The sequence below is a fragment of the Epinephelus moara genome, chromosome 11 (genome assembly GCF_006386435.1).
Source record: "Epinephelus moara isolate mb chromosome 11, YSFRI_EMoa_1.0, whole genome shotgun sequence".
Classification (NCBI taxonomy): domain Eukaryota; kingdom Metazoa; phylum Chordata; class Actinopteri; order Perciformes; family Serranidae; genus Epinephelus; species Epinephelus moara.
Window position 1 is genome coordinate 35,157,532 of NC_065516.1, and position 24,651 is coordinate 35,182,182.

A 24,651-nucleotide genomic window follows, 5' to 3' on the forward strand; every position below is an offset into this window, starting at 1 on the left:
TTTTTGCACATCCAGAGTCCCAGACTCAAAAAATGACTGGTGATTATTCTGAACATGTGTAGGTTCCCATTTCAAATGGCAAAACAAAACTTCATGAGCAATAACAAAATTTGTTCTCATAAAAGCCATGAAAAACAAATCCGTTTTTGTGTTTTTATTCTTTTAAACTGCTCACAATTCCATATAATGTGCAATAATCATTAACCAGATGTTGAAAAGTCAAGTTCAAGTATCCCTGGAAAAAGGGACCAAAGCTCTCAGACTTAGGGCATTTCCTGACCATTTTACAGGCATAATAACAAAATATGTCCAAATCGCCATTTTTAGCTTAAACATCTTAGCAAATTTCTATCCTTTTATTTCTGACAATTTATTAAATGTAAATATATTTTCTTTTCTTATCAGAATAAACGGAGATGAAAGCCAAAGAGCATCGTCATTAATAGCCAACACGTCCCTGTCTAAATATTTCCTCAGTAAACTATAATTACAAATGTGCCTTTGGTCACTGTGGACAGCGCGCTCAGTGGCTTCGGCACTTTCCGTCCATTTCCGCCACTGCATCGTCTTCCAATTTGATGTTGCCTCCATTTTACTCTCGTGTGTGTGTGTGCGTGCGCAGTGTCGGTGTAAACTGGAAAGAAAACAGGACCCGAAAGCGGACGCGCTGAGAAATTTCCACAGAAATGGACGGGTAATATTTAATCAGCGATGCTAACTCCATCTCATGTGACTTATATCGATGTTTTGCGGAGCAGCGAGTGAGTGAATGCGTCATTTTGAGGAGAAGCTGAGGAGGAGTCGTGTGCTTGTGTTAACGGGTTTCCATAGCCACGCGCTGCCTTCCATTAAGGAAGTCCCTAATGTTAGCATGCTAGCATAACTTAGCTAACGCTCGCTGTTTATTAACGCGCTGCATTGCTAGCTTACGTGTATTTGGTAAATATAATTGGTGTGTATGACAGGTAAACGTGTTGATACAGCTCCACAGCAGCTCATTGTCCACAGTAGTGTTTGCAGCGCTGTGCTAACGCAGCGGCTAATGAAGTTTAGCAAACCGTTATGCTAACTAACGTAACCTTACAGTAACGTCGATCCTTTGTGTTGTAGCTAACGCGCTAGCTTAGCTGACCGAGCGTGTCCAGTCAATGTATAGTGCCCTCTCAAAGCATGATTTGAGTCCTGGTTTCATATCACTAACATCGCTTGGACACATTTTGATACCAAGCGGAGCTGTGCGGTGTTAAATGGTACCCAGCTGTGCTATTACTCCCGTAGTGTCACACTGTGTTTGCTTTAAAGTGTCTAATATGAAGGTTATATTAAGTGTAGTAGGGTGTGTCAGTCAAAGGCTGTGGGTAGATCGCGCATGGAGCGTGATCTCAATGTTACTTGAAGAGGTGATGAATCATAAATGAGCCCCATGGGAAGGAGTTGGAGCAGCATGACAGCCAGGAGCCAGATTATGTTCATGTGGTGATACAGACAGAGATATAAGTAGTACACAACATTAAAAAAAAGTGTAATCTGTATGTGTAAGTGGGAAGTGTGAATTAACAAGTACTGGTATCAGGATGCATGTGCTGCTCAGAGTGAAGCACTGGAGATGTGTTTGTAGGATGTGAACAACATACAACCAAACAGCTTTGGCTCTCAGTGGGAGTTAAAGTGCTGCAGGACTTGTAGGTGAATATAAGTGAACTAGTTTTAAACTTCTCCGAGACGTACTGTCACAAAAATCCCATAGGAGTCTGTTAGATATGTGATGCATCAGAACATACAACTGTCACACATTTACACTCTTCACACACATCAGATGATTGTGTATCTAACTGTCTTTTTCTATTTTAAATCCCGTCATTTTGATCACGTGAAAATTGTTTCTCTTTTCAGCATCAGTGATGTTGCAGTTGGAGTGAAGGTGAGTTTCCTGCTTTGGTTTTCCCTTAGTTTTCACTACACAGATCACATGAGCCTGCCTTGGACACTGTAGGTGTGTTTGTTGCTCCATTATGAAACAACATGCACATTGTTATTGCTTGTAGACTGCTGCGGTTCAACAAGACAAATGGCTTGAGATCGGAGATATTGATATTAGATAGGGGTGTAAGGGTACACAAAATTGATGGTTTGGTATTCACATTGGTTTTGGGGTCATGGTTCGATGTATTTTACGGTACAGCAGGAAAAAAGGCAGAAAACAATAGATTTTTTTTTTGTCAGTAATGAGACTCTGACCTGTTAATAATTCTTAAACTGCAGCTTGCACTTGTTTATACAGTGCAGGCACAATGGACCCACTAAAGTGCACAAGTGAAGACACATATTGGGACTCAAGCAATTTGACCATGAGCTTTAATTTGGTATTAATTACGATGTACAGTATATGTGAGTGTGGTCGCACATGCAGCCACAAACACTCCATCCATAGTTATGACTTTGGCGCAGTCTGAATCTGCAGTGGAAGGCTGTCTGAACACTTTGAGGAGAAGGACTCACCTTCCAGTCTGTTGTTGTCTCGTTTCGTTTCTGTTCCCACAGACACACCCAACTTCAGTTCAACAATGCTGGCATACATTTAGCTACAAATCGTTGTGTTGGGCTAAGCCGACTAGCATGCTACAGCTGATAAACAGCACCAAAACTGTCAGGGTAAAATTTGCACTCCAGATGTTTTGTTCCGTGCGTGCGAGTAGTAGATATACAAAGTAGGGCTGCAACTAACGATTATTTTCATTGTCGACTAATCTGTTGATTATTTCTTAGATTAACTGACAAATCATTTTATCAAAAAATGTTGAAAAATGTCGGTCTGTCTCTCCCAAACTCCAAAATGATGTCATCTAATGTCTTGTTTCGTACTCACGCCAAAGGGTTTTAGTTCACGTCATGGGAGAGAGTGTAAAGCTGCCAATATCTGAATGTAAGAAGTTGCAGTAAGAGTATTTTGGGTACTTTTATAGTACTTTTCTATGAAAAATAGTCGATTGATCATCGATTAGTCGACTAATCGTTGCAGCCCTAATACAAAGACTATTTGACAGCGTTTGTTTTGTCATACAGCTCACAGCACAAAGCATGTTGTGTACTGCACAGTTTGGGACAAATACATGTACCTTTACACTAATATTTGAAAATAGAATTTTCTGCCTAAACACATAAATGCACAGGTTTATTTCAAATAATACATACATACACACCTCAGGTCTTAGGCAAACCAACACTTATAAAACACAGATTAAGCCATGTTTTTAAAATCATTTTTAGATGTAAAATGCCTAAAATGTATTAATGTAAATCACTGTGGCCTGTTTATACTGAACTATCTTACACACATCTTACCTGACACCCAGGTGTGACACAACCATGTTAATTTCACATTAAGCTTCAATAAACCAAGTTTTCATTGAGTCTACATTTATTCAAACTAACATCAGTAACATTATTACATTTTATTAGTGATGGCCAAATGAAGCCTCATGAAGCTTTTCTTTAGCTCAGTGCTAAATTGAAGGAAATGAATGAATAAGATGGTGTATTATAGCCCTGAGGTATGCATCTAAAGGCCCAGACATGCTAAACAGACTTCAAAGGACTAGCAGCAAAAACTGTTGTGTCATCTCAAATCGTCTGGACCTTGGCCAAAAAGTTGCACATTAACACACTGCAAAGACAATAGTCGACAACCAACTAGCACGTACGTTCTGCCCCTGCATGAGACGAAATAACTCCACACCAGCAGAAGGTGGTAGTCTGGAAAGCCTGTAGACTGTCATGATGCTAGGTATCCAGTTAGCACGTGAACAATACAACCTAATGTAGAAAGAACAGAGCATATTCACTCTGCACCAGTGAACTATAACACAAACAATCAGGAAACATTTCTGTTAAAGAGCTCAGTGGATTAAAAAAAAAAACCTGACCTTATGTCACAAGTTTGTTTAGATCTCATTCCCTCTTGACTTTAGTGATTTGTTTACTCTCGTCACTTCTGTCTCTCTTCTCATACGCTGAGCTGAACCGCCAATCAGAGCGATTTCATTCACCGACAGGCGCGGCCATCGCGATTAAACATGCTGAATCGGTAAAACCCCCCCGAAAAAAAGCAGATGGGGGCAGACGAGGGGCAATAGTGAAGGAAACAGCACACCAACTAGTGCGACAGATGCTCGCCAACAGCCCTACATTGACTGTCAGGACCTTAACATTTATCTTAAGTGGACATGGTGGAAATGTGTAACAGACAGTTTTTCATCTGAAGGGCTCTAAACATTGAATTCTGAAGCTTCAGATCTTTACTGTATTTTCCTAATTGTCTTCAAAGAGAGCAAACTTCCACTAATGCACTGAAACTTAGCAATGAATCTGTATATTGTTTTTCTGGTTGACTGGTGACTCGTTTCATATCTCAGAAAATAGTGAAACATATCTGACAGATTCCTTGAACCTGATATGATGTCTTCAGATTGTGTGATTAACAGTTCAAACTCAAAGATATTTAATTTACCATAATAAAAAGCTAGGAATAACAGCAAATAATCACATTTGAGACCTTGGAGCCAGTGCATTTTGGGCATTTTTGTGGACTTAAATGATTAATCAAGTATCATAAATGTTGCTGATTCTAACTTAACATTTGAAGCACACTTACAAACCATCAGGCTCAGGCTTAGCTTTATTTTAAACCAACAAAACATCCATGGAATAAATTAGAAGAGACATGCCATAAAGATTTTAAATGTATTTTTTAAACATTGAACCTCCTACAGTCAGATTTCCTTCAAGTATGTGTTTTGAACTTTAACAGCACAATGGCTTTAATAGAATGGGTAGGGCCCTGCTGATCACCAAACAAACCTGTTTCCTTTATGTAAGCGCATTGTTGTTGTGGCTACCTAATCTGATTTGTTGAGTGCCTGCTGCATTTCCATCTGCACCAAACAAAGTTAAAGTCGTCTCTCGAAGGGAAACGGAACAGTCATAAAATTCAGATTCCTCTGATATGGTGGGTCTTTGTCATCCTGTTTATTTCATCAATATTTCAGTGTCAAAGACAAAACAGAGGGTTGCCAGCTGTTGGGAGAGAAATCATTTATTGGATTCTTGTAGCCCGTGCACTGTGTGCTCACATTTTGGCCCAAGTCAGACAACTTTATTACCCTTTCAATTTATTTGTGTCATGTCGCTGTAGCAGGGCCTGCAACATCTAGTTTATCGTAACCATAAAGAATGTTAGTGACAAAAGAACAATTGGTTCAAATTCAGTCAGACAGAAACAAGGAGGGGTGTATGAAGCTATTATAAAGTTGTGTGTGTAATGGGTCCCCAGCCAGGTTGCTCTTCATCCCATCAGTCAGGTTTAAGAGCACAGGGCGCCCGTCAGCTCCAGCAAGCCTTCTGGGACCTGGAATAGCTCAGGATGAAATGACACATCTTGACATCTTAAATTCAGCAAGATTAAACCCACAGCAGAAGATGAGCAGACCACTCTTCTGCTGTTTATGTCCCTTTTCACCCACTCTTCTTCACTCCTTTTGTTCCTCTAAACTGTCTTCAGAGACCTCTGCTTTATTGTTGTCTTTGAGGGCTTGTCTGGAAAATGGAAATAGTTTTCCCCCATTATTTCACAACTGTGCCTGACTGTCTGCCTTTGTCTTTCTTTCCGCAGAGAGGATCAGACGAGCTGAGTATGTACAACAGTCCCAACTCTGGCATGAGCAGTATCAGTGGTGAGTTCGTTCCGACCACCCTTGAATAGGGAGGGTCTTGACGGAATTTACAGGAAGCAGTTTGATCGGTAGTGACAGACCGTATTAAAAGGAATCAAAGGATTAATAGGTGTTTGAAAAGGCTGCGTGAGTTGAACCGTTTTCCCACGGGAGCTATTTAGTGTCTGAATAACATCACGCTCCTCAGTAGGTGGGCACCCACACACAGTAACATGTGACTAGCACAGACATAGTGGATACCACTGCATTGTAATGCCTCCTCACTGTTGAGATGTTATCAGAAGCATCTCAAAGAAAACTGCAGAAGGATGACTCAAAGAGCTGGTCATGCCACCACAAAGTTAGGCTATTAAACTCTCTGCCGACAACATAAGAACAATGTAAAGGCAAACACACAGGTCTTTAATCAAAGTCCCAGTCAACCTCTGCTACACAACACCCCGTTTCCAAGCTAATGTCACCCCAGGGACCCGTCCAATAAAGTGAGATAAAGATTCTCAGACTGCCTTTATTTAGGAAGCTTCACAACATCAGCCATTGGTGATCTTAAATAACCCATCATGCAGGGGTGGATTGATGGTTCTTTGAGTGCAGGATTTCCCAGTCCTGCTATGATAGCTTTAAAAAAAAAAAAAGAAGGATCTGTAACAGATAGCCTCTAACCTTTAGCATGAGTGGGCTGGGTGTTGTGCTACAAAACAGAATTATAAATCATTTTGTGGTAGTTTGACTGGCAAATACTGCTGTGTGCACTCTCAGCACACTGAATCTTTTAGCATCAAGATTATTCATGCGCCGTCATTATTTCTGTTTTCAAGAAAACCAAGATTCACAGTGGTGTATTTGACCAGTGCAAAATGTAACAGTAGTAATAAGAAATAGGTGAGAGTACATAGCTCTGCTATTGACATATACGTTCTCACTATGTTGTATAACAAGACGAAGATGTTCTGCCACCAAATTCCTGTCAGCGTGCACGCTCATACATAGCGCTCTGGGTCTGACTCCATGGACGGGTGATGGTGACCTGGATGAGGTCAGATTGCTTCAGAGTTTAAAATAAATCCTAAATGAAATGCTTCCGTGTGAGAGCTAGGTATCTCTGGGCAGCGACTTAAGCTGCAATCAGCTTTCTGTTTAGTTCAGAAGCACTTGTTTTGTGCCATGGGAGAAATGTCTCTCAGTCACATGTTTTGAGTTGAGAGCTGACATGATTTGGCATCTGAATCGACTGAATTTGGGTTGATAGACGGCACATAAATGATGACGCCCTGCACGTAAGCTGCAAGGCCAGTCCTGCATTTGAAAGCAGTCAGCATGTGCCATAGGCTTGTCACAATACCAGAATTTCAGTAGTCGATAACAATACCAGTGAATTTCCACGATTCTCGATACTCATTCGATACCACGATAAAAATCAAAAAACAGAACTCATGTATTTCTAAGTTCACTACTTTATTAAAACGGTTTCAAACTTTGAATTCACTGACATGGTGACAGACAATTAGTCCGATAATAATTGCTTGAAACGCAACGTTAAGTAACGTTAAAGACGGTATTGTTAACGTCGCATAACGTTAGCCATCTGTTCCAGGGTAAGTTATAACGTGAGGTAGCGAGTACTCGTAGCCGCCCCTATAAACGTAGTAAGCTGGCTCTCAAACCCAAATGATGTAACGTATATTTCGGGATAAGTATAACATAACACAAGTGATGGTAAATTGAAACTCACTCACCTTGAATTCTTTAAACAAGTCAGGGTGTCTTGTCTTTTAAGTGTTCAGCCAGGTTTGAAGTGTTTCCTCCTTTGGTCTGGAAACTTCGAAGGCACCGTTCGCACACTGGTTTTTCCGAGTTTATAATTACTCCACTTTCATCTGCCTCAAATGCAAAATATCTCCACGCACGACTCCTACTACCTGACTTTTTGACAAGCTGAGGTGTGGTGGCTCCAGTAGCACTTGTAGAAGCCATTGTTTCTAGCAAAGTCAATGGAGAACAGGCGTTCTTCTTCGGCACTCATCCTCGGCACAGACTGACTTGCGTGTACTGCCCCCATCAGTTCCGACAGGAATTGACACGGCTCGCTGAGGGCGAAGTTGTATCCGGTACTTACGGTACCAAAAAAAAAAAATCAGGTACCGATGTATTTTTTGCGTGTCGGCATCGACTTGGTACCAAAGTATCGGTTCTCATGTCAACCCTAATGTGAAATTATACATTCTCACGGAGAAAAAAAGATGTCCAAACATGGTAACTGGACAAAGGGCTGTCGTGCAAATTAAAACCGATCGGGTCCAAACAAAACCCCAGCCCTGACCCTAAGTGACCCTGCACTGTTCCTGCCCAAGCCTGAACCATGACAGCAGTCTTCATATATTATATATTTTGAAAATATTAAAAAATGTTTTACAAGCTAAGGTGTGTTTCCTCGCACCACTTCTCCTCCTTCTCCTCAATTGTGCATTACAGGTTTGGCAGAGTGTGCTGCGCTTGTCGTGTGCCTGAGGACAAATTTTTACTCCCTTTACGCACAAAAATAGACGCATCCATTTCAGACGTTGTAAACGTCACTGCTCTCATACTTCTGTGCTTCCTTTATGTTGGCATAGATACAGCCAATATATGGCGCCAGAGGGAAGAGTCAAAAATGTCACAAAATGAAGCGATGGTGGAGAAGGCGTAATAGTGTATCTTTAAACAGAGGTGGCGTTGTAGACAGTGGTGGTCTGTGAGGCCATTAAATACATCCAGACATGTGGATGGAGAATTGTTTTCACTATATTACCAATTTGTTCCGTTCTGCCATTATTTAAATTTCTTTGTCGTCTCTTACGGGGACATCTTGCTTAAACTATGCGATCTGTAGTGGTACTGCTCCGTTTGATCTATATCTGTAAGATTTCAGAAACGTACATTAAGAGAGATAAAACGAATGCAGTGTACGGACAGAATGCCCCGTCCATGTCTCACACTGATTATAAATGAGCCCTCATTGTGTGCAGTGGTCCACGTTGATACGACTCCAGGTGATGGTCACCACTCTTTTCGCATATCTCTCCCACTGCTGGGGAAGCAGAGGCAAACACTACCAACCAAGTCGCCATACAGCCTCACCTCCCTCGTTTTCCGTCCCTCTCTTGTGTGCATTGTCTTTCTCCCCGTGTTCTCCAGTCTCTTCCGCTTTCTGTCTGTCTCTTTCCCTCTCGATTCAGTCCATTAAAACTCCTCCCATTTACACACGACAACTGCCAGTTTCATTACAAAAATAAGAAGATAAATTGTTAAGAACATGACCCGATTCAAGCCCTGTGGAATAATGAGAAATAACAGCCCGACCAGGCTCCAACCCAGCGGGTCAAATCAGGCCTGATAGAGCTCAGGCCGAGAATCAGAGCTCTAGTACAACTGAGTGCTTAAGTAGATTAAAAGAATTCAGAGTCCAGGCTTCCCCTTCGTCATCAGCAGTCTAACGCTGAGGGCTATAAAGAGAACACATGAAGCAACGCTGTGAGGGTCCAAGAAAATCAGCACTCACAGCACTTAACATGCAAACATGAAAATACTGTGTGTCTAAATATACAGTACATTAGCTGATATTAACACCCAGGAACAAATCTCACATGCACACCCAAAACTCTAACAAGTGTTGTGTGTGTCTTCAAAGCCTGATATATCTTTTTCCTCTGTTGTCCCAAAACTATTCAAAACACATAAGTGAGTCACATTGTTGCCCTGGGTCCTATGTTCACACACTCTACTTTATTTTGACTCACACACACTGTCCTGCTGCCCCAAATACTCATTAGATCACCAAATATGGATCAGTCCATATTTAAAGGGGCTGAAAATAGTCCCTGTCAAGTGCACTATTTGCTCCTGCTTGAGTAACATTTGCTAAAAATGACATTAGCCGGCTGTTTTAGGAAATTACTGAGCTGTAAGTTTACCTTCATGGTTGTATATAGTCATGAGGATGATCTCGTCAGTTGGACCCAGTGGGCTTTGGGCTGAGAAAAGGAACTGAGAGACAGACAGACTGACACGTTGTTGGTTATGATCTGGCCTAGAGATTTAAAGATGGGCTGAAAAGACATTGCTTTTGGGCTTTTTATGAGATTTGTTGACCACAACAAAAATACAGTATATCACCAGCTTTATCCTTCAAGTCACAGTTGCTATCATTGTGTTGATTAGCACAGTTAATAAGTGTTTATGCTAAACTTTTAGATGGGGCGTCCAACGGCAGTGACAGTAAAAAACTGAGGGTGGAGGAGGCCCCACCGTCTCGTGTGCTCCACATCAGGAAACTGCCCAACGAGGCCTCAGAGACAGAAGTCATCGCCCTCGGCTTGCCTTTTGGCAAAGTCACCAATATCCTCACACTGAAGGGAAAGAACCAGGTGAGTGGAAGAAACTGAAGTTGAGGTGTATTCGTAAGAACCACGCAACAATTGTCAGACTTCAGTTTTAGATGATGTTTTCTTTGGAACAGTGGAGTGTCAGATCTTATTTCTTTTTTCTGCCTCGACCTGTCAAGTGTCCACTGTCATCTTATTGTGTCACGAGCGGTTGGACTCATCCGGTCGTGTTATCTTGCACTGCATCTGAAACATGCCCACAGCCTCATACAAAAGCTGACCAAAGGCCTATTGTCTGGGTGCAGAGGAGGAATGTAGGAGATACTTGGCATTTGTCCCCTAGATTCCTGTCAAGTAGAGCTGCTTTGTTCTCCTCACAGTACTGATGTCGGTGTGTCGGCTAGTCATGATCGATCGGCAACTGCATCATCTCCATGTTCAGACAGCTTCATCTGTGCTGGTCTGATAACTTATCTGTTGCCACCACAGTGGTGAATCACAGTTCACTCTGATGTACACTTTGCAGCAGTGACCTCAGGCACAGAGGCTGTGTGGTTTGGCCTGTTTGTCTGTTACACACAGGATATCTTAAATTACTTTACATAATTCAGTGAAAATAGTTGGAAGGTTTTTTCCAAATTTAGTGGAAACTACGTTATCTGATGAGGACTTGTTAGTCACTGTGGTGGGGCATTTATCAGAGCTTTGCTTTCTCTTTTCTCCTCTTCCAGGCATTTTTGGAGATGGGGACGGAGGAGGCAGCCATCACTATGGTGAACTACTACACCACTGTGACTCCTCATATCCGCAATGTCCCCGTCTTTATTCAGTACTCCAATCACAAAGAACTCAAAACTGATGCTGGCAACCAGGTGAGTAGAGCCAGACTAACAGATCACTGTGTTCCGGATATTCTGTCAAGGGTTGCTGCAGGTTTTTATTTAAACCAAACACCCATTTCATTAATTAGCATACTTATGATATACAGCAACTACTCTTGTGCCTAAGTCACACCAAACTGACATCAACGCAGTAGTGGCGACGAAGGCCGACTGTTGCTATGTCTTGTGCCGCCTTTATCTCAGCCAAAACTTATGCTAGAACATGTCAGAATGACTTCAGCCAACAGCCAGTCAGCACGTAATTTCTGCGCCTGTGTGTAGTGATGGCCAAATGAAGCCTCATGAAGCATTTTCTTTATTTTCTGAGCCCACTAGATGGCGCTCATGGTTTAAAGAGAGAGGCTCAAAGAATGGCAATTCAGTGTGCTTTCAACCTTTTGTTGAACAAAAAGAACCATCTACTGGGCTCATAGAATAAAAAAAATGCTTCATGAGGCTTCATTTGGCCATCACTACCTGTGTGAGAGGAGTAGTCTGTATTTGTCCAGAAGACTGACAGGACGGATTCAAGACGCCAGTTAGCACATACATAACACAATCTGATGTTTGAAGAACAATTCATATTTGCTGTGAGTTAGGAACAATAATTCAGTTACAACTTGATACTTTTAAAAACACGGCATACTGTGTTTGTAGTGATCCATAATTTAAAAAAACAGATGAGTTTACGTGCATACACTGTGGCTCTTGTTCAGGTCCCTTTTCTCTTTAACCCACCTCCATACCCGAGCTTTTGAACCATTCGGATTGTATCCATCTGCAGATGCTCATGCTAATCAGTCGTGGGATATACACATGCCTGCGTAGGGTCCATTGTTTGCATACCGTTATATTTCACTGGAAACAGTTTGCAGTTCATGTTGGATAATATATGATCGGCATCTTTTTATTTTAAAAAGTTAACTGCATTAATGAATGAATTGATTAATTTGAAAAAAGTCTCCTGTGTGTATAAGACTAACATGAGGCGGAGCGCTCCACAGCTCTGCTCTGTTGTTAATTATATTATATACATTGGAACTGCGAGCAGCCTCTCTCTCCGATAGCTCTGCTGAAAGCCAAGACGCTGAGCAGGCCAGGGGCGGGGTTCTTAAGTTGAAACAGACTGATCATAGGGTTATTTTCTTCACCACAGAGGTGTTTTAAGGCAGTTAATGCTGCAGCATGTGTTAGTCAGGCAGTTTACGTGCTGATCCCTACTCCGCTTGTTAATGTTAGTCTCTGGCTAATGGCATAAGCAAGTGTTCATTGTAAACTTCATGTTTGCCTCTCAAATGTAATTACATTTGATTCATACATTATTCAGACTAACATTAAAACAAGTTTGCAACTGCTGCATTTTGTAAAGATGAATTACAAGTTAACTCTGACGTGTCCTCACTGTAGGCTGTCTGGGTCCTACTCTGACATCACAGTGGAGTTCCCCTTTTTTAGTTCCTTCAACACTACGTTATTAATCAACATTTAGATAACTGATTATTGGCATTTGTGCATTGATGCCGGATCGTCCACGCATGCATCGCAATGCATCTACAGAAATATTCTTTTCTAATATAACAAGTTTGCTTCAGTCTCGCACTCTCTTGACTTCAGTTGTTTGTTCGCTTTCTTCACTTCCGTTTGTCCCGTTGTCAGAGTAATTTCATTCAAAGACGGGTTCCACCACCAATTCAACACACTGAATCGACTGAAAAACAGCAGACAAGCGCCACAAGTGCCACCAGTGCCTCCAGTGCAGGGCACACCACAAAAACTAGGGTGACAGATGCTCACTGACGGCTCACTTATTGTCAGCTTGGTGTGTCGGGGCCCTTAGTATTTGATTGAGAACTAGAGCCTTTTGTTTGGCTGTCTAATACCTTGAACAGGGTTCCCATGGTCAAGGAAAACCTGGAAAAGTCATGGGATTTTGCAGACACATTTTTAAGGCCTGGAAAAGTCATGGAATTCTGTTGTGTGTAATAAAATTGCGACAGTAATCCACTGTGATAATCTTCCAAGCAATGCAACATAACTGCGGAAACCAACCAACAACCATAGAGACTACCTTTTAGATGTTTGCAGTTTAAAGTACAGAAATGGGTCACCATCTTGTCTGTTGAGCCCCATTGATGATAGTGGCTGACAGCTTGTGTTTGACCATAGCGGACCCAGGCGGTGCTTCAGGCAGTGTCGGCAGTCCAGTCTGGCGGGTCACCAAGCTCAGATGTACAGGAGGCTCTGGCCGCGGCCTCCAGTCCTGTGCTGCGGATCATCATCGACAACATGTTCTACCCTGTAACGCTGGATGTACTGCAACAGGTATGGGACGGATCAGTTGGAATGTGACAGAATATCCACTGTTTGTGCTTAAATGTCGAAGTTTGTGTTTATTTTTATTCTTTTGTTTGCAGATTTTCTCCAAGTTTGGTACAGTCATGAAGATAATCACATTCACCAAGAACAATCAGTTCCAGGCTCTTCTGCAGTTCAGCGATCCTGTCAATGCACAGCAAGCCAAACTGGTAAGCAGTCGTATACCTACAGCTTCCACTAGTCATATTATGCATCTTTATTATTCATCACCTACTGTCTGGTTTACTGTTTGCAATACCAAACAGCTGAACATAGGCTACTGTGTGTGATGACTTCCTTCCTCCCACCAGGCACTCGATGGTCAGAACATCTACAATTCATGTTGCACGCTGCGAATCGACTTCTCCAAGCTGGTCAACCTAAATGTCAAGTACAACAATGATAAGAGCCGCGACTACACACGACCTGAGCTGCCTGCTGGTGACGGCCAGCCCAGCCTCGACCCCTCGGTGGCCGCTGCATTCACCAAAGATTCCAACTCCCTCCTCGGTAAGATCCCAGGTAGATCACACTTTTATTTTTCTTCCTTTTATCTTGTTGTTGTTTGTGCCAACTGGCTGAATTTATTCTCCTGAGACGTTTTGATCAGAATCTGGACAGGTTTGAATAATTTGTAAGCGCTGTGTTTTTTAAACAGTTTAATGAATATTGAATGGTGGCTGCTGCTGCTTGATAGAGAGTATCAGTCATTTGGGGCTGGTTTAAAAGTTGCATCCTTGCTCAGTGTTGTAATGCTGTGGTTTAGTGGAAGTGCTGCTCTCCATTCCATGATTGTCTTGTCTGCCTCCCGTCAGGAGCCCTGAACCCTCTGAGCGCGGCAGCGGCGGCTGCTGCTGCTGCAGGGAGGGTGGCCCTAGCTGGGCAGGCGGGGTCCAGTGGGGTCCTGCTGGTCAGCAACCTTAATGAGGAGGTCAGTAACACACCTGCACAGACACCAGTCAGATGGACCATCTAAGGCTTAAAGTCCACCACCCCTACCCACCACCTTCATCCCTCTCTTTGTTTGTTTTTTTTTTTTTGGTTTTTTATTTCCTCATTATGGCCAGTAGTCCTTCTTGTGCTACTATTTTCATTGTCTGGTGTCTGTCATAGAGGTCACGTTAGGAAGGTCCATGGTGGGATGTTTTGTACACATTTGACCTGAGAACACAATCACGTTAACTAAACTACTTAATTTAACATATTTAGCTCTAGCACTTGGATGATTTTGGACTATTCTGATTTATGCAAATGTTAGGAACTCTCAAAATAAGAAAGCAGAGAAAGAATGAGAGGGTGGTTTTGTGCACCTGTAGATTTGTTTGAGCTTTTGATTCCACAAAATGTTTTTCTGTAGTCAGGCTGATAAAATCTGTGGCAGAGATGTCGTAGGGCTTCAAACAACCAAAGAAAATCTTGGTCGACTGAAATTCTACCTACCCTTCAAGCAATCAGTTGGTCGATGGGCAGAAAAAAGAAATCAGCACATTGTTTCTAGATGAACTACATGACCACAGTGCACTGAGTGCACTCTACCTGTGTCCACCAAAGTGTTTTTTTCCCCGTCACAGAGCTCGACATTATCACTTGCCCTGAGTGGAAGTTTTCAGACCAGTGGGATGTCTCAAGGCAAAAATAAATATGATATTCGTAATAAACTGGGCACTGTAACACTGGGAGTGTCCATCTGACCTGTGGATCTGAGTTACCGTCTGTCACCCTAGTCAGTACAGTATGTCCCGCACCATTACCCCTCGTCATTCCCCGTTGGCTTTTTCAGTGATGGCCAAATGAAGCCTCATGAAGCATTTTCTTTATTTTCTGAAGAGAGAGGCTCAAAGAATGGCAATTCAGAGTGCTTTCAACCTTTTGTAGAACAAAAAGCGGCGTCTAGTGGGCTCACAAAATAAAGTAAATGCTTCATGAGGCTTCATTTGACCATCACTACTTTTTCGGCCAATTGAGCATGTTGAATTAGCAACTGCGGAACCTGTTGGTGAATGAAATCTCTGATTGGTAGTTCAGCTCAGCACATGAGAAAAGAAACAGAAGTGAGGAAAGTAAACAAAGTCAAGAGGGAGTGAGACCAAAACAAACTTAGTTCATAAGGTCAGATTATTTTTCTTTATCCATTAAGCTCTTTAGCAGAAATGTTTCCTAATGGTTTGTGTTTTTTTTTTACTTGTGCTCGGTGAATATGCTCTGTTCTTTCAACATTGGATTGTGTTGTTAATATGCTAACTGGCTAACTAGCACCATGATGGTCTTCTAGTTGCCCTATCTGAACGACTAATACAGACCACTGCCATCTGCTCACGTGAGGAGTTATTTCCTCTCATGCAGGTGCAGAATAGTCATGCTGGCTGTCAGCTGTGTCTTAGTGGTGTGTACATGTACAACTTTTTGGCTGAGACACGGCAATGTCGGGCGATGCAGCAGGGGGCCTTCATCACTGTTAGTTCTCTGAAGTCAGTTGGTGTGTTTGGGCCTTAACACTGCATGTGAGAGAGACGTACTGTTTTTAGCCCAGTAGCTAATGTTAGCCATTGCGCTGCTCCAACAAGGGCTCCAGTGTGATCATATCCTTTTCAGAAGCTTTATAACCCAGCCCTCAACTGCAGCTTCTTTTTGGAGACTTAGTAAAATAAATCCATAAAGATAAATCTGACACTGAATGTCCTCTGTGATTTTTTTTTTTTTTTTATATTATTTATTGTGGTTAAAAATGAAAGTTGAAAACACTGCGCTCGTAACTGGAACCAGCCGTCCAGTCACAGTGGAGATGGTGTGGGACAAGTACCACAAAGGCCAATTGTTGGTGATGGCCAAATGAAGCCTCATGAAGCATTTTCTTTATTTTCTGAGCCCATTAGATGGCGATCCGGATTTAAGGAGGGTGGCTCAAAGAATGGCAATTTAGTGTGCTTTCAGCCTTTTGTTGAACAAAAAGCGCCATCTAGTGGGCTCAGAAAATAAAGAAAATGCTTCATGAGGCTTCATTTGGCCATCACAACCAATTGTCACAGAGGACATCTACAGCCGAAAAACAACTGCACTTACAGCTGGGAAAAGAAACGCTTTGGTGGACACATTGTCCGACTAGTGAGAATGTTGTGGGACCAGAGCATATTGACCAACCAACCGGCCAGAATGTGTCAGCCATAAAAAGTAGAGGATATTACTTGATTATTGTTTTTTAGATATTTACAGAATATTTTTTAACCTTAGAGCTGTTAGGTGTGGTTTAATTTATGGAGTCTAATCATTGAAGTGTCCCAGGGGACATTTGACGTCACACCTGAAATTCCACACCACTTTAGAAGAGACGGTTGGACCTCTTGTTATTCCAGTTAGTTTTGATATGAAGTAAAAAATAAAGTGTCTAACCTTTTTCTTTGCTCTTCTAGTGTCTCATACATACCCAGAACCTTGCTGTTTTTACTTTTTTTTTAAACTTTTGGTCAAGACTCATTATGTCCCTGTATGAGAGAGGGGGATTTCTGTCACCGCACCAAACTCCCCTCTTTCCTCCTCCGATGTTCTGCCCCTTCCTCCTCTTGTCAAACTGTACCTAACTCAGCTAACTGTCTCTCTTCTGTTTTTCTCTCTAAGCTCTCCTCACCTCTCCTCAGCTCATATGAAAGCTCATATGAAATCATTCTGTGGTCTCCTAACCTGTGTCTGGGAACAAATACCTGCCTCTCTGAAACGCTTCTCTCCCTCTTCCTCTGCATTTTTTTTTGACTGTGACTTAAATAGCATCTAATTTGTCTCACCTAATGTCTCTGTCTCTTTCCTCATCAGTCTGTTCCCTCTGGCTGTGAATGAATGTGTCATAGCGGAGCCTTTGACAGTATCTCAACCATTCAAACTAAACACCTGATGTTAAGATACTGTGCTTAATCTTTCTTTTAGCCTCTCAGACTTGTGTGAACGCCACCTAAGTGGCCTTCACATCAACTCTTGCATGTCTAATTGTACTTGGAAACAAAATTTGAACTGCATGGTCTCTTAACTAATTTTCTCCCCTCAGCTTCTCACATCCTTGTACTACCATTCTCCCTCGCTGAAAGATTGTATATCTTCAGACTTCCGACCTGCTGCATGTTGTTTTTATCCCATGGTTATGACTTTATATTGCTGATTTTATTATGATTTTGACATGAATGTACCTTTACCCCATGCTTGTCCAGGGTGAAAGACATTTTGGCGCAAGTTATTTGCTGTATTTTGACTAAAGAGAACATTGATCCAAGCCATTATCTCTGACCAAACTACCTGCATTATTCCAGTGTACTGACCTATATTTTATTNCCCCTCCTTCTCCCCCTCCATCCATCCTGCCTCCTCCCTCCACTCCACGTGCCGGTGGGGGACTTTTAATCCCCTCAAATCGCCCCCTTCTTCCTCCTCCACCTCCTCCTCTTCCTCCTCCTCCCACATTAACGAACCTCCCTCCTCCCCTCCATGACTCCTCTCTCGCCGCCTGCTCCCCTCCTCCATGACCCACCACCTCCATCACTCTCCGGGGGGAAAACAAAAACCACCATTCCTCCTACCTACCGTTCTGGATTGATCTGTCCATCTCTACCTCCGCTCCGCTCCGACTCTTCTACCTCTCTACCTGTCTCACGCTGCTTGTTGCTCTTCTCTCCCTCTAAAGATGGTTACGCCCCAAAGTCTGTTTACCCTCTTCGGTATGTTATCGTTAGCTCTCTCTCTCCTCTCTCCTACTCTCTCTTTCTCTTTCTCTCCTTCTCTCTTTCTTCTACCTACTCTTTTTGTTCTATTTTCATTCTATCTTTGAGACATTTATCATTATTATTATTATTATTGTTATTATCAAAGGCTTATGTATATTTGTTTGCGCACAGCAGCTTATTGAGTAATCAGTAATACATTTTGGCCCCCTGTTTATTGGTTTGGGTTAATGTCCATTACTTTGCCCCTATACTTCCCTATGTAGTAATCAGTTAATGCACGCTTAAGTCATTATTTTGCATGCTGTTTTAATTTGTAGCCATCTGACACAGCTTGATAACTTATCTGTTTAGAGGGTGTCTCTTCTCTCTTTCCCTCTTCTTTCTACACACCTCTCACTCTAAAAGTCTACTGTAAAGTTCTTGTGTGTACTCTGCTAGTCTCTCTTCTGTGTTTCTTGTCTTCAAATATCCTTGTCTCCGATGCTAACTTTCTGTTTTTTTTTCTAACTGTCTGCTTTCTCTCCACTCCACCTCTTCTCCTCCTGCCTGCCTGTGGCTCTAACGCAGGAGTGTACGGCGATGTCCAGAGGGTGAAAATCCTTTACAATAAGAAGGACAGCGCTCTCATTCAGATGTCAGATGCCAACCAGGCCCAGCTGGGTGAGCAGATGTCACAGGCATCCACTTCAGTCGTTCACGTCTAATTGTCTTGTGATGCTGGTGGCCGTGTTTGTCCGGGGCCTTCGTCCTTTGCAAGGGAGTCACTGCTGCATCCAACCATACTTATTACAGATATGAGACATTATAGTAACACAATTTTTGACTTTTCAGTTTCAGTTAGCAGTGGAAGAAACAAGACAATCAAGAAATAAACACCTTGTTTTTTCACTGTCACTTACAAAAGTTACTCTATAGCAGTGGTTCCCAACTGGTGGGTCGCTGGTCCCTTCTGAATGGACTGTATATTATCAGCAAAGGTGTCAAGTTTGTAGTACAGTGAATTTCCGGCACAGAGCTTTTATTTTGAAGTGCTGTTTCCTGCTGCAGAGCGAGTGACTAACAGACAGCTGCTTGACAGAGACCACAAACAAACTCAAAGACACGGTCGAACACAATTATGATGCTAAATGTATATTAAACAGTTTGGACCTTGAACTAATGACTAAGGAGAAATCTGGACCCTGTGACTGCACCAGTTGGGAACCACTGCTCTACAGGTCACTCTGTTGGTTGGTCAGTCTTTGTGTTGGAGTGAATGCATGAACATGTGGATGCATGCATGTATGTGATTGCAGCTCCTGCGAATTTGTCCTTGTTACTTAGTGTTGTACTTGGGAGCCAACTGCCAATTTGATCCTTATCTGCAAAACCAGATCAAAGCACTTTATTTCACATTTAGGAAATATGACCTATGTTTTACGGCACCTCACATTACTCAATAATTACTCTCAAAAATACAGAAGTAACACAGTTTTCCATTAACTAATTGTGATGAACTGCTGGTGAGTCATGTCTATGAATGTATTAAGACAACTCGATACAGCATTGGAGGCCGGCCCCCCTTCATTCCTGTGAAAGTTATTTTTTCCCTCATGGGGTTCAGTTAGTATTGCCAGTGAATACTGGTGATGGCCAAATGAAGCCTCATGAAGCATGTTCTTTATTTTCTGAGCCCACTAGATGGCGCTCATGTTTTCAAGAGTGAGGCTCAAAGAATGCCAATTCAGTGTGCTTTCAACCTTTTGTTGAACAAAAAGTGCCATCTAGTGGGCTCAGAAAATAAAAAAATGCTTCATGAGGCTTCATTTGGCCTTCAGTAGTGAATACCACAACAGGCTGCAGCTTCCTCCTCACTGACCTTCCTTTCCTTTGCCACTGATAAAGCAATGAGCCACTTGAATGGCCAGAAGATGTACGGGAAGATCATCCGGGTGACGCTGTCCAAACACCAGACTGTGGCGCTGCCTCGCGACGGCCTGGACGACCAGGGCCTGACCAAGGACTACGCCAACTCCCCACTTCATCGCTTCAAGAAACCCGGCTCCAAGAATTTCCAGAACATCTTCCCGCCATCGGCCACCCTCCACCTCTCCAACATCCCGTAAGTACCAGGGCAGTCAGATCATACGTGCCATATGTACATCCGCCCGCCCGCCTGTCCCTTTCTTGTGAACATGAACGCATGAGGGATTTTTTTCAAGTTTGGCACAAATGTCCTCTTGGACTCAACGATGACTCGACTAGATTTTTGTGGTCAAAGGTCACTGTGACCTCACAAAACATGTTTTTGTCCAAAACCCAAGAATTCATATGCTAATTATGACAAATCTTCACACAAATTATTAAAATTATATCCAATAGGTCAGAGGTCAGCTTCACTGTGACATCATCATGTTCTGTAAAACTTTTCTGACTATTACAGAACGTCATATCTCAGGAACTGAAGAGGAGACAGTTGGTCAGATACTTAATTGGTGACTCTGATCTTGAAATTGTGCTGACTGACATGGATATAAAATGTAAGAGAATCTGTGGTGTGCGGAGACATACAAACGAGGGGGTGGTAATTGTAGTTCCAGGTTTGGAGATCAAGGTCTGCGTCAACCTCAGCACAGTGGAGGTCAGTGGACTTTTGTGAGAGCATTGAAAAACTACAAAAAAAACATCAGAAACGTTAACGGGGGGATAATCCACAGACGTCACTGTCAACAAGAACGAGTCCCTCTGGAAAGTGTTGACAGCAAAGTCTGAGACTGTGCCATTAAACGCATGAACTTCCTTCCAGACTGTAATCGGTGACCTTTATTTCAACAGACAAGATGTGACGGAGGATGACCTGCGGCTGCTCTTCTCCAACGCTGGAGGCACTGTGAAAGCATTCAAATTTTTCCAGTACGTAGACCTATCCTGCTGTAAAATAAATCATATGTAGTCACAGAACGGGCCCCGACAACATGATACCATTGAAGACCCGTCTCTGATCGATGATTGATTCTTGTGCTAGTTTAGTGTTAGGTTTGTGTTGTACCTGAGCAGAGTTTGTTCCTGTGGTTCTTTAACTGTCTTATTTTCTTAGGGATCGCAAAATGGCTCTGATCCAGATGTCAACAGTGGAAGAGGCAATCCAGGCCTTGATTGACCTTCACAACTACAACATGGGAGGCAACCAGCACCTGAGAGTCTCCTTCTCCAAGTCCACCATTTAAACAATCTGAGCCACAGTACCAGGGTTCAGTGTCTCGGAGGTGGTGGTCAGAAACCTTTCAGACTGTGTCTGGACACTGGGGGGGGGACCACATTGAGTAAATCAGTTTTGTTGTTGGGGTTTTGTTGATCCTGTCATTCCTTGAGAGAGACTGAAATTTTTGACTTGCATCCTTTTTTTAAAAAGAGATACTGGATCCTCCCAGCAATTCTTATTGGTACCTCTGTATTTTTATGTCAAGCAAAACAATGACATGATTGATTGTCCCCCTGTATGATAGTTTGGTGTAGATCAGTGTTGAATTCTTTATTTAGTTGAAAAGATACAGTACTTATGTGCCTTACTTGACAATATGAACTGTTTCTACAGCTGGACACATTCATGAATTGCTCCTTTGCTTTTGAGGCACATTGGTATTGGATATTTTGGGGGGGTTAGTGAGAATGTTTTGTCGTCCTCTAGACATTTTCGAAGCTGTGCCACCAACCAGGCCAAGCTTGTTTTGTTTTAGATTCATAACATTTTCCCTTTTAGTTTAGCAGCAGGAGACGATGTTCCCGAGGCAACACGTATGAGTTGTGACAGGGAGCTTAACTTGAATTCCATTATTCCACAAGTATGTCGAGTGTAAGATCGTTCTCCCCCAGTTTTGAATTCACACGTCACATATCACGATGTGGCTCGTGGCTAAGTATTTCTTTATTCGTGTTTTTGAAGCCTTCCATGCTTTTTTTTCCATAGCAGTGAGATGTAATTGTCAGTGACAATGGTTTTCTAAGCATGTCTAGTTATGGTAGGGTCTCACATCAGAAAGTGTTGCATGCTGTATGAGCAGTTAGAAGATGAGTCCACTGTGATTTCATTGTCATGTGACAGTTTACTCGAGAGGGCTACTCAGTTGGACCAAAGTTTCTGTGCCTTTAGTGTTCCTTTGAATTCATTTTAACAAAAAGCATTTGAACACACTGATACCCAGACTTTTAAGTGGAGAGTTAATCCCGTTTTTTTTAAACGACCCAACAGGACCTTCTGACTCGAGGTTATTCTTCAGAAATAATAGCTATGTGTATTTTTTTTTTCTCAGATTTTCTACAGATTAAAATGTAAGGTATTGGTTTAGATCTGAAGAGGCACAATTAAAGGATGAATTATTTTCTAACAAGGTGAGGTGCGCCTTGGTTTCCTGCTTTTTGAGTTTTCCCTCTCATGGTCTCTCGTGTATTCTGCATTACGTCTGTAGCATGCTAAATAAAACGATTCTGTAGCTCTGCATTCACCTCCTCTGTCTCTCTCCTCTGTTCTGTCTGCTCTGCTCACTTCTGAAACCATCTTCAGTCCCAGGGTGGGAAAGAAGCCAAAATTCATTTTGGAGCCACTTGAAAACAAGCTCTAATAAGCCAGATTGAGCCCTCTGATGGTACTAATTCACAGGACAAGAAGTACATTTTGTTGATGCGTTTCCCACCCTGCCAACTGACACAATCTATTCCTTTGATGTCTTGCTCTTCTCTCTTCTGGTAGTTGCCTGTTTTCTAATCAGTCTCTAAGGGCCTCCGCTCTCCTGACAATCTGTCTGATCTATCTACTTGCTCTCACACCTTTTATCAATTACATAAATGGCCTCATTTGTCATTTTTCCAAGCTTTCTGCATTTTGCGCCACTGCCAGCTTTGGAGTATCTGTAAGTGAAATTGCTTCATACGCAAGCATAGATGGATAATGGCATATGTTGAGCCGATGAAAGCCACACTGTAAGATGCCGAATCTCACGGAGCAAAGGTTTCTGAAAATCCGCACCTGCGCATACCTGCAAAGCGTTACCTGGCATTATGTCTAAGTCAGGGGTGTCAAACATACACCCCAGTGGCCAGAACCAGCTCGCCAGAGGGTGTGATCCAGCCCACTGGATGACCTTTCACACTTAACATTGATGCACTTGTGAAGGCTAACAGGTGCCAGGTTTCAGGAGCAAGTTAAACATTGAGTAGCGTTCTTCATGTTAAATGTGGCTTCAGAGGCTTTTCCACTTAGACGATAACACACTTCTTTCATGTCATTTTGGTTTGGTGTGGTGTTGTCAGGACTACTACACAGGAGTGGGAATGTATGGAAAAATGCACATGGAATGACTTCGAGTAGTGGACTGACTGAGGAATAACAGAGAAATATTGTTGAAATTGCTTTTTTTCTTCTGAAGACATGAAGTAGAAAGTGGTTTCTGGCACAGTTTCACCGATTCACAAGGTGCATGGAGAGTGGGGAAACACTGGAAAATGTCAAAAGAGCTCCAGCAACAATTTTGACTTCTTCTGAAGACATCACAGGCTGTTTGTCATCTGTTTTACTGCTGGGGCCCACCTGCGATTAGTGATGGCCAAATGAAGCCTCATGAAGCATTTTCTTTATTTTCTGAGCCCACTAGATGGCGCTCATGGTTTAAAGAGAGAGGCTCAAAGAATGGTAATTCAGTGTGCTTTCAACCTTTTGTTGAACAAAAAGCGCCATCTAGTGGGCTCAGAAAATAAAGAAAATGCTTCATGAGGCTTCATTTGGCCATCACTACCTATACAGTCGGATCAAATCAGACCGTATGTGGCCCGTGATCTAAAATGAGTTTGACACCCCTGGTCTAAACCAAAACCGCACCGATTAATCAGAGTCCTGTAATCTGACCAGCACCTGTGATCAAACCCACCCAGGCTCCAGTCCCTCACATTAAGCTGGGTTCTCCGTTCTTGAATTCCAAATCCAGCGGAGACGTCTCTTTGACTGGATGGTGAAATCATTCAATCATTGCCAGGTTAGGAAACATGTTAGCATGCTCCTTCCACCACCATCAAACCTCCAAAGGATCCTCCTTGGGTGTCTTGGATCTTGATATGTCAGCCCTGGAGTCGTCCGTTGGTGATGAATGTGAAGACTGGTCAAAGGTTAGACTTGTTGACTTAAAATAAAAGGTACTGCGACTTGAATATTGTGATTTAGTTGTCAAAATATTACACATATACTGCACATCTTTTTCATTAGTTTAATTATGAAAAACAAAAATATATATTTGTTATATTTGTTCTCACCTGCTGCCCGGCTGCTTGTAGTATCTACTAAGAGTAAAAAGGAAAGTATGCGAATCAGAACACACCCACAGTCTGTGATGTGTGTTGTTGCAGCAGCTTGTTCTGCGGCTCTGCTCTCTCAGCGGACACGCCCACAGCATCTCAGATGCTTTTTTTTTTTCACAATTTTAAAACCAATTTTTTTGCCTACCTATTTTCTATGCTTCTTTTTGTACTTTAAATTTTTTCTTCGTCTCATTTGCAGTCACTGCTGATAGTCAATCTGAACATAAATATGTAGGCTACTTGCCTCATCCTGAAGCTGATGCTGTGGTAACGTCAGTTTGACAGAACTTCCAGTATT

The 24,651-nt window shown here is 42.3% G+C and overlaps 1 protein-coding gene and 1 long non-coding RNA gene across 8 annotated transcripts in view; one reads left to right on the forward strand and one right to left on the reverse strand.

The window, feature by feature from the left end:
- LOC126397384 (uncharacterized) overlaps positions 1–24,651 on the reverse strand; it is a 771,111-nt gene that overhangs the window by 82,292 nt on the left and 664,168 nt on the right. The window lies entirely within an intron of this gene.
- On the forward strand, positions 574–22,506 carry LOC126397367 (polypyrimidine tract-binding protein 2-like). Of its 3 annotated transcripts, none has more exons than XM_050056078.1 (14): positions 574–694; positions 1,894–1,921; positions 5,669–5,729; positions 9,960–10,132; positions 10,822–10,962; positions 13,138–13,293; positions 13,386–13,496; positions 13,638–13,836; positions 14,142–14,257; positions 17,990–18,023; positions 18,597–18,689; positions 19,914–20,130; positions 20,844–20,921; positions 21,106–22,506. In XM_050056078.1, the coding sequence occupies exons 1-14, from the start codon at positions 687–689 to the stop codon at positions 21,233–21,235; spliced, it is 1,545 nt and encodes a 514-aa protein (XP_049912035.1). In that variant the 5' UTR covers positions 574–686; the 3' UTR covers positions 21,236–22,506. The 3 variants fall into 3 exon arrangements, with proteins under 3 accessions (XP_049912035.1, XP_049912034.1, XP_049912036.1); XM_050056077.1 differs by having other exon boundaries at positions 581–694; positions 13,638–13,848; XM_050056079.1 differs by having other exon boundaries at positions 585–694; positions 5,669–5,687; positions 13,638–13,848.

Coding starts and splice junctions, on each gene's coding strand:
- LOC126397367 (XM_050056077.1), top strand. Junction 13,497..13,637: donor ATGCACAGCAAGCCAAACTG/GTAAGCAGTCGT, acceptor TCCTCCCACCAG/GCACTCGATGGTCAGAACAT. Junction 20,131..20,843: donor CTCCACCTCTCCAACATCCC/GTAAGTACCAGG, acceptor TTATTTCAACAG/ACAAGATGTGACGGAGGATG.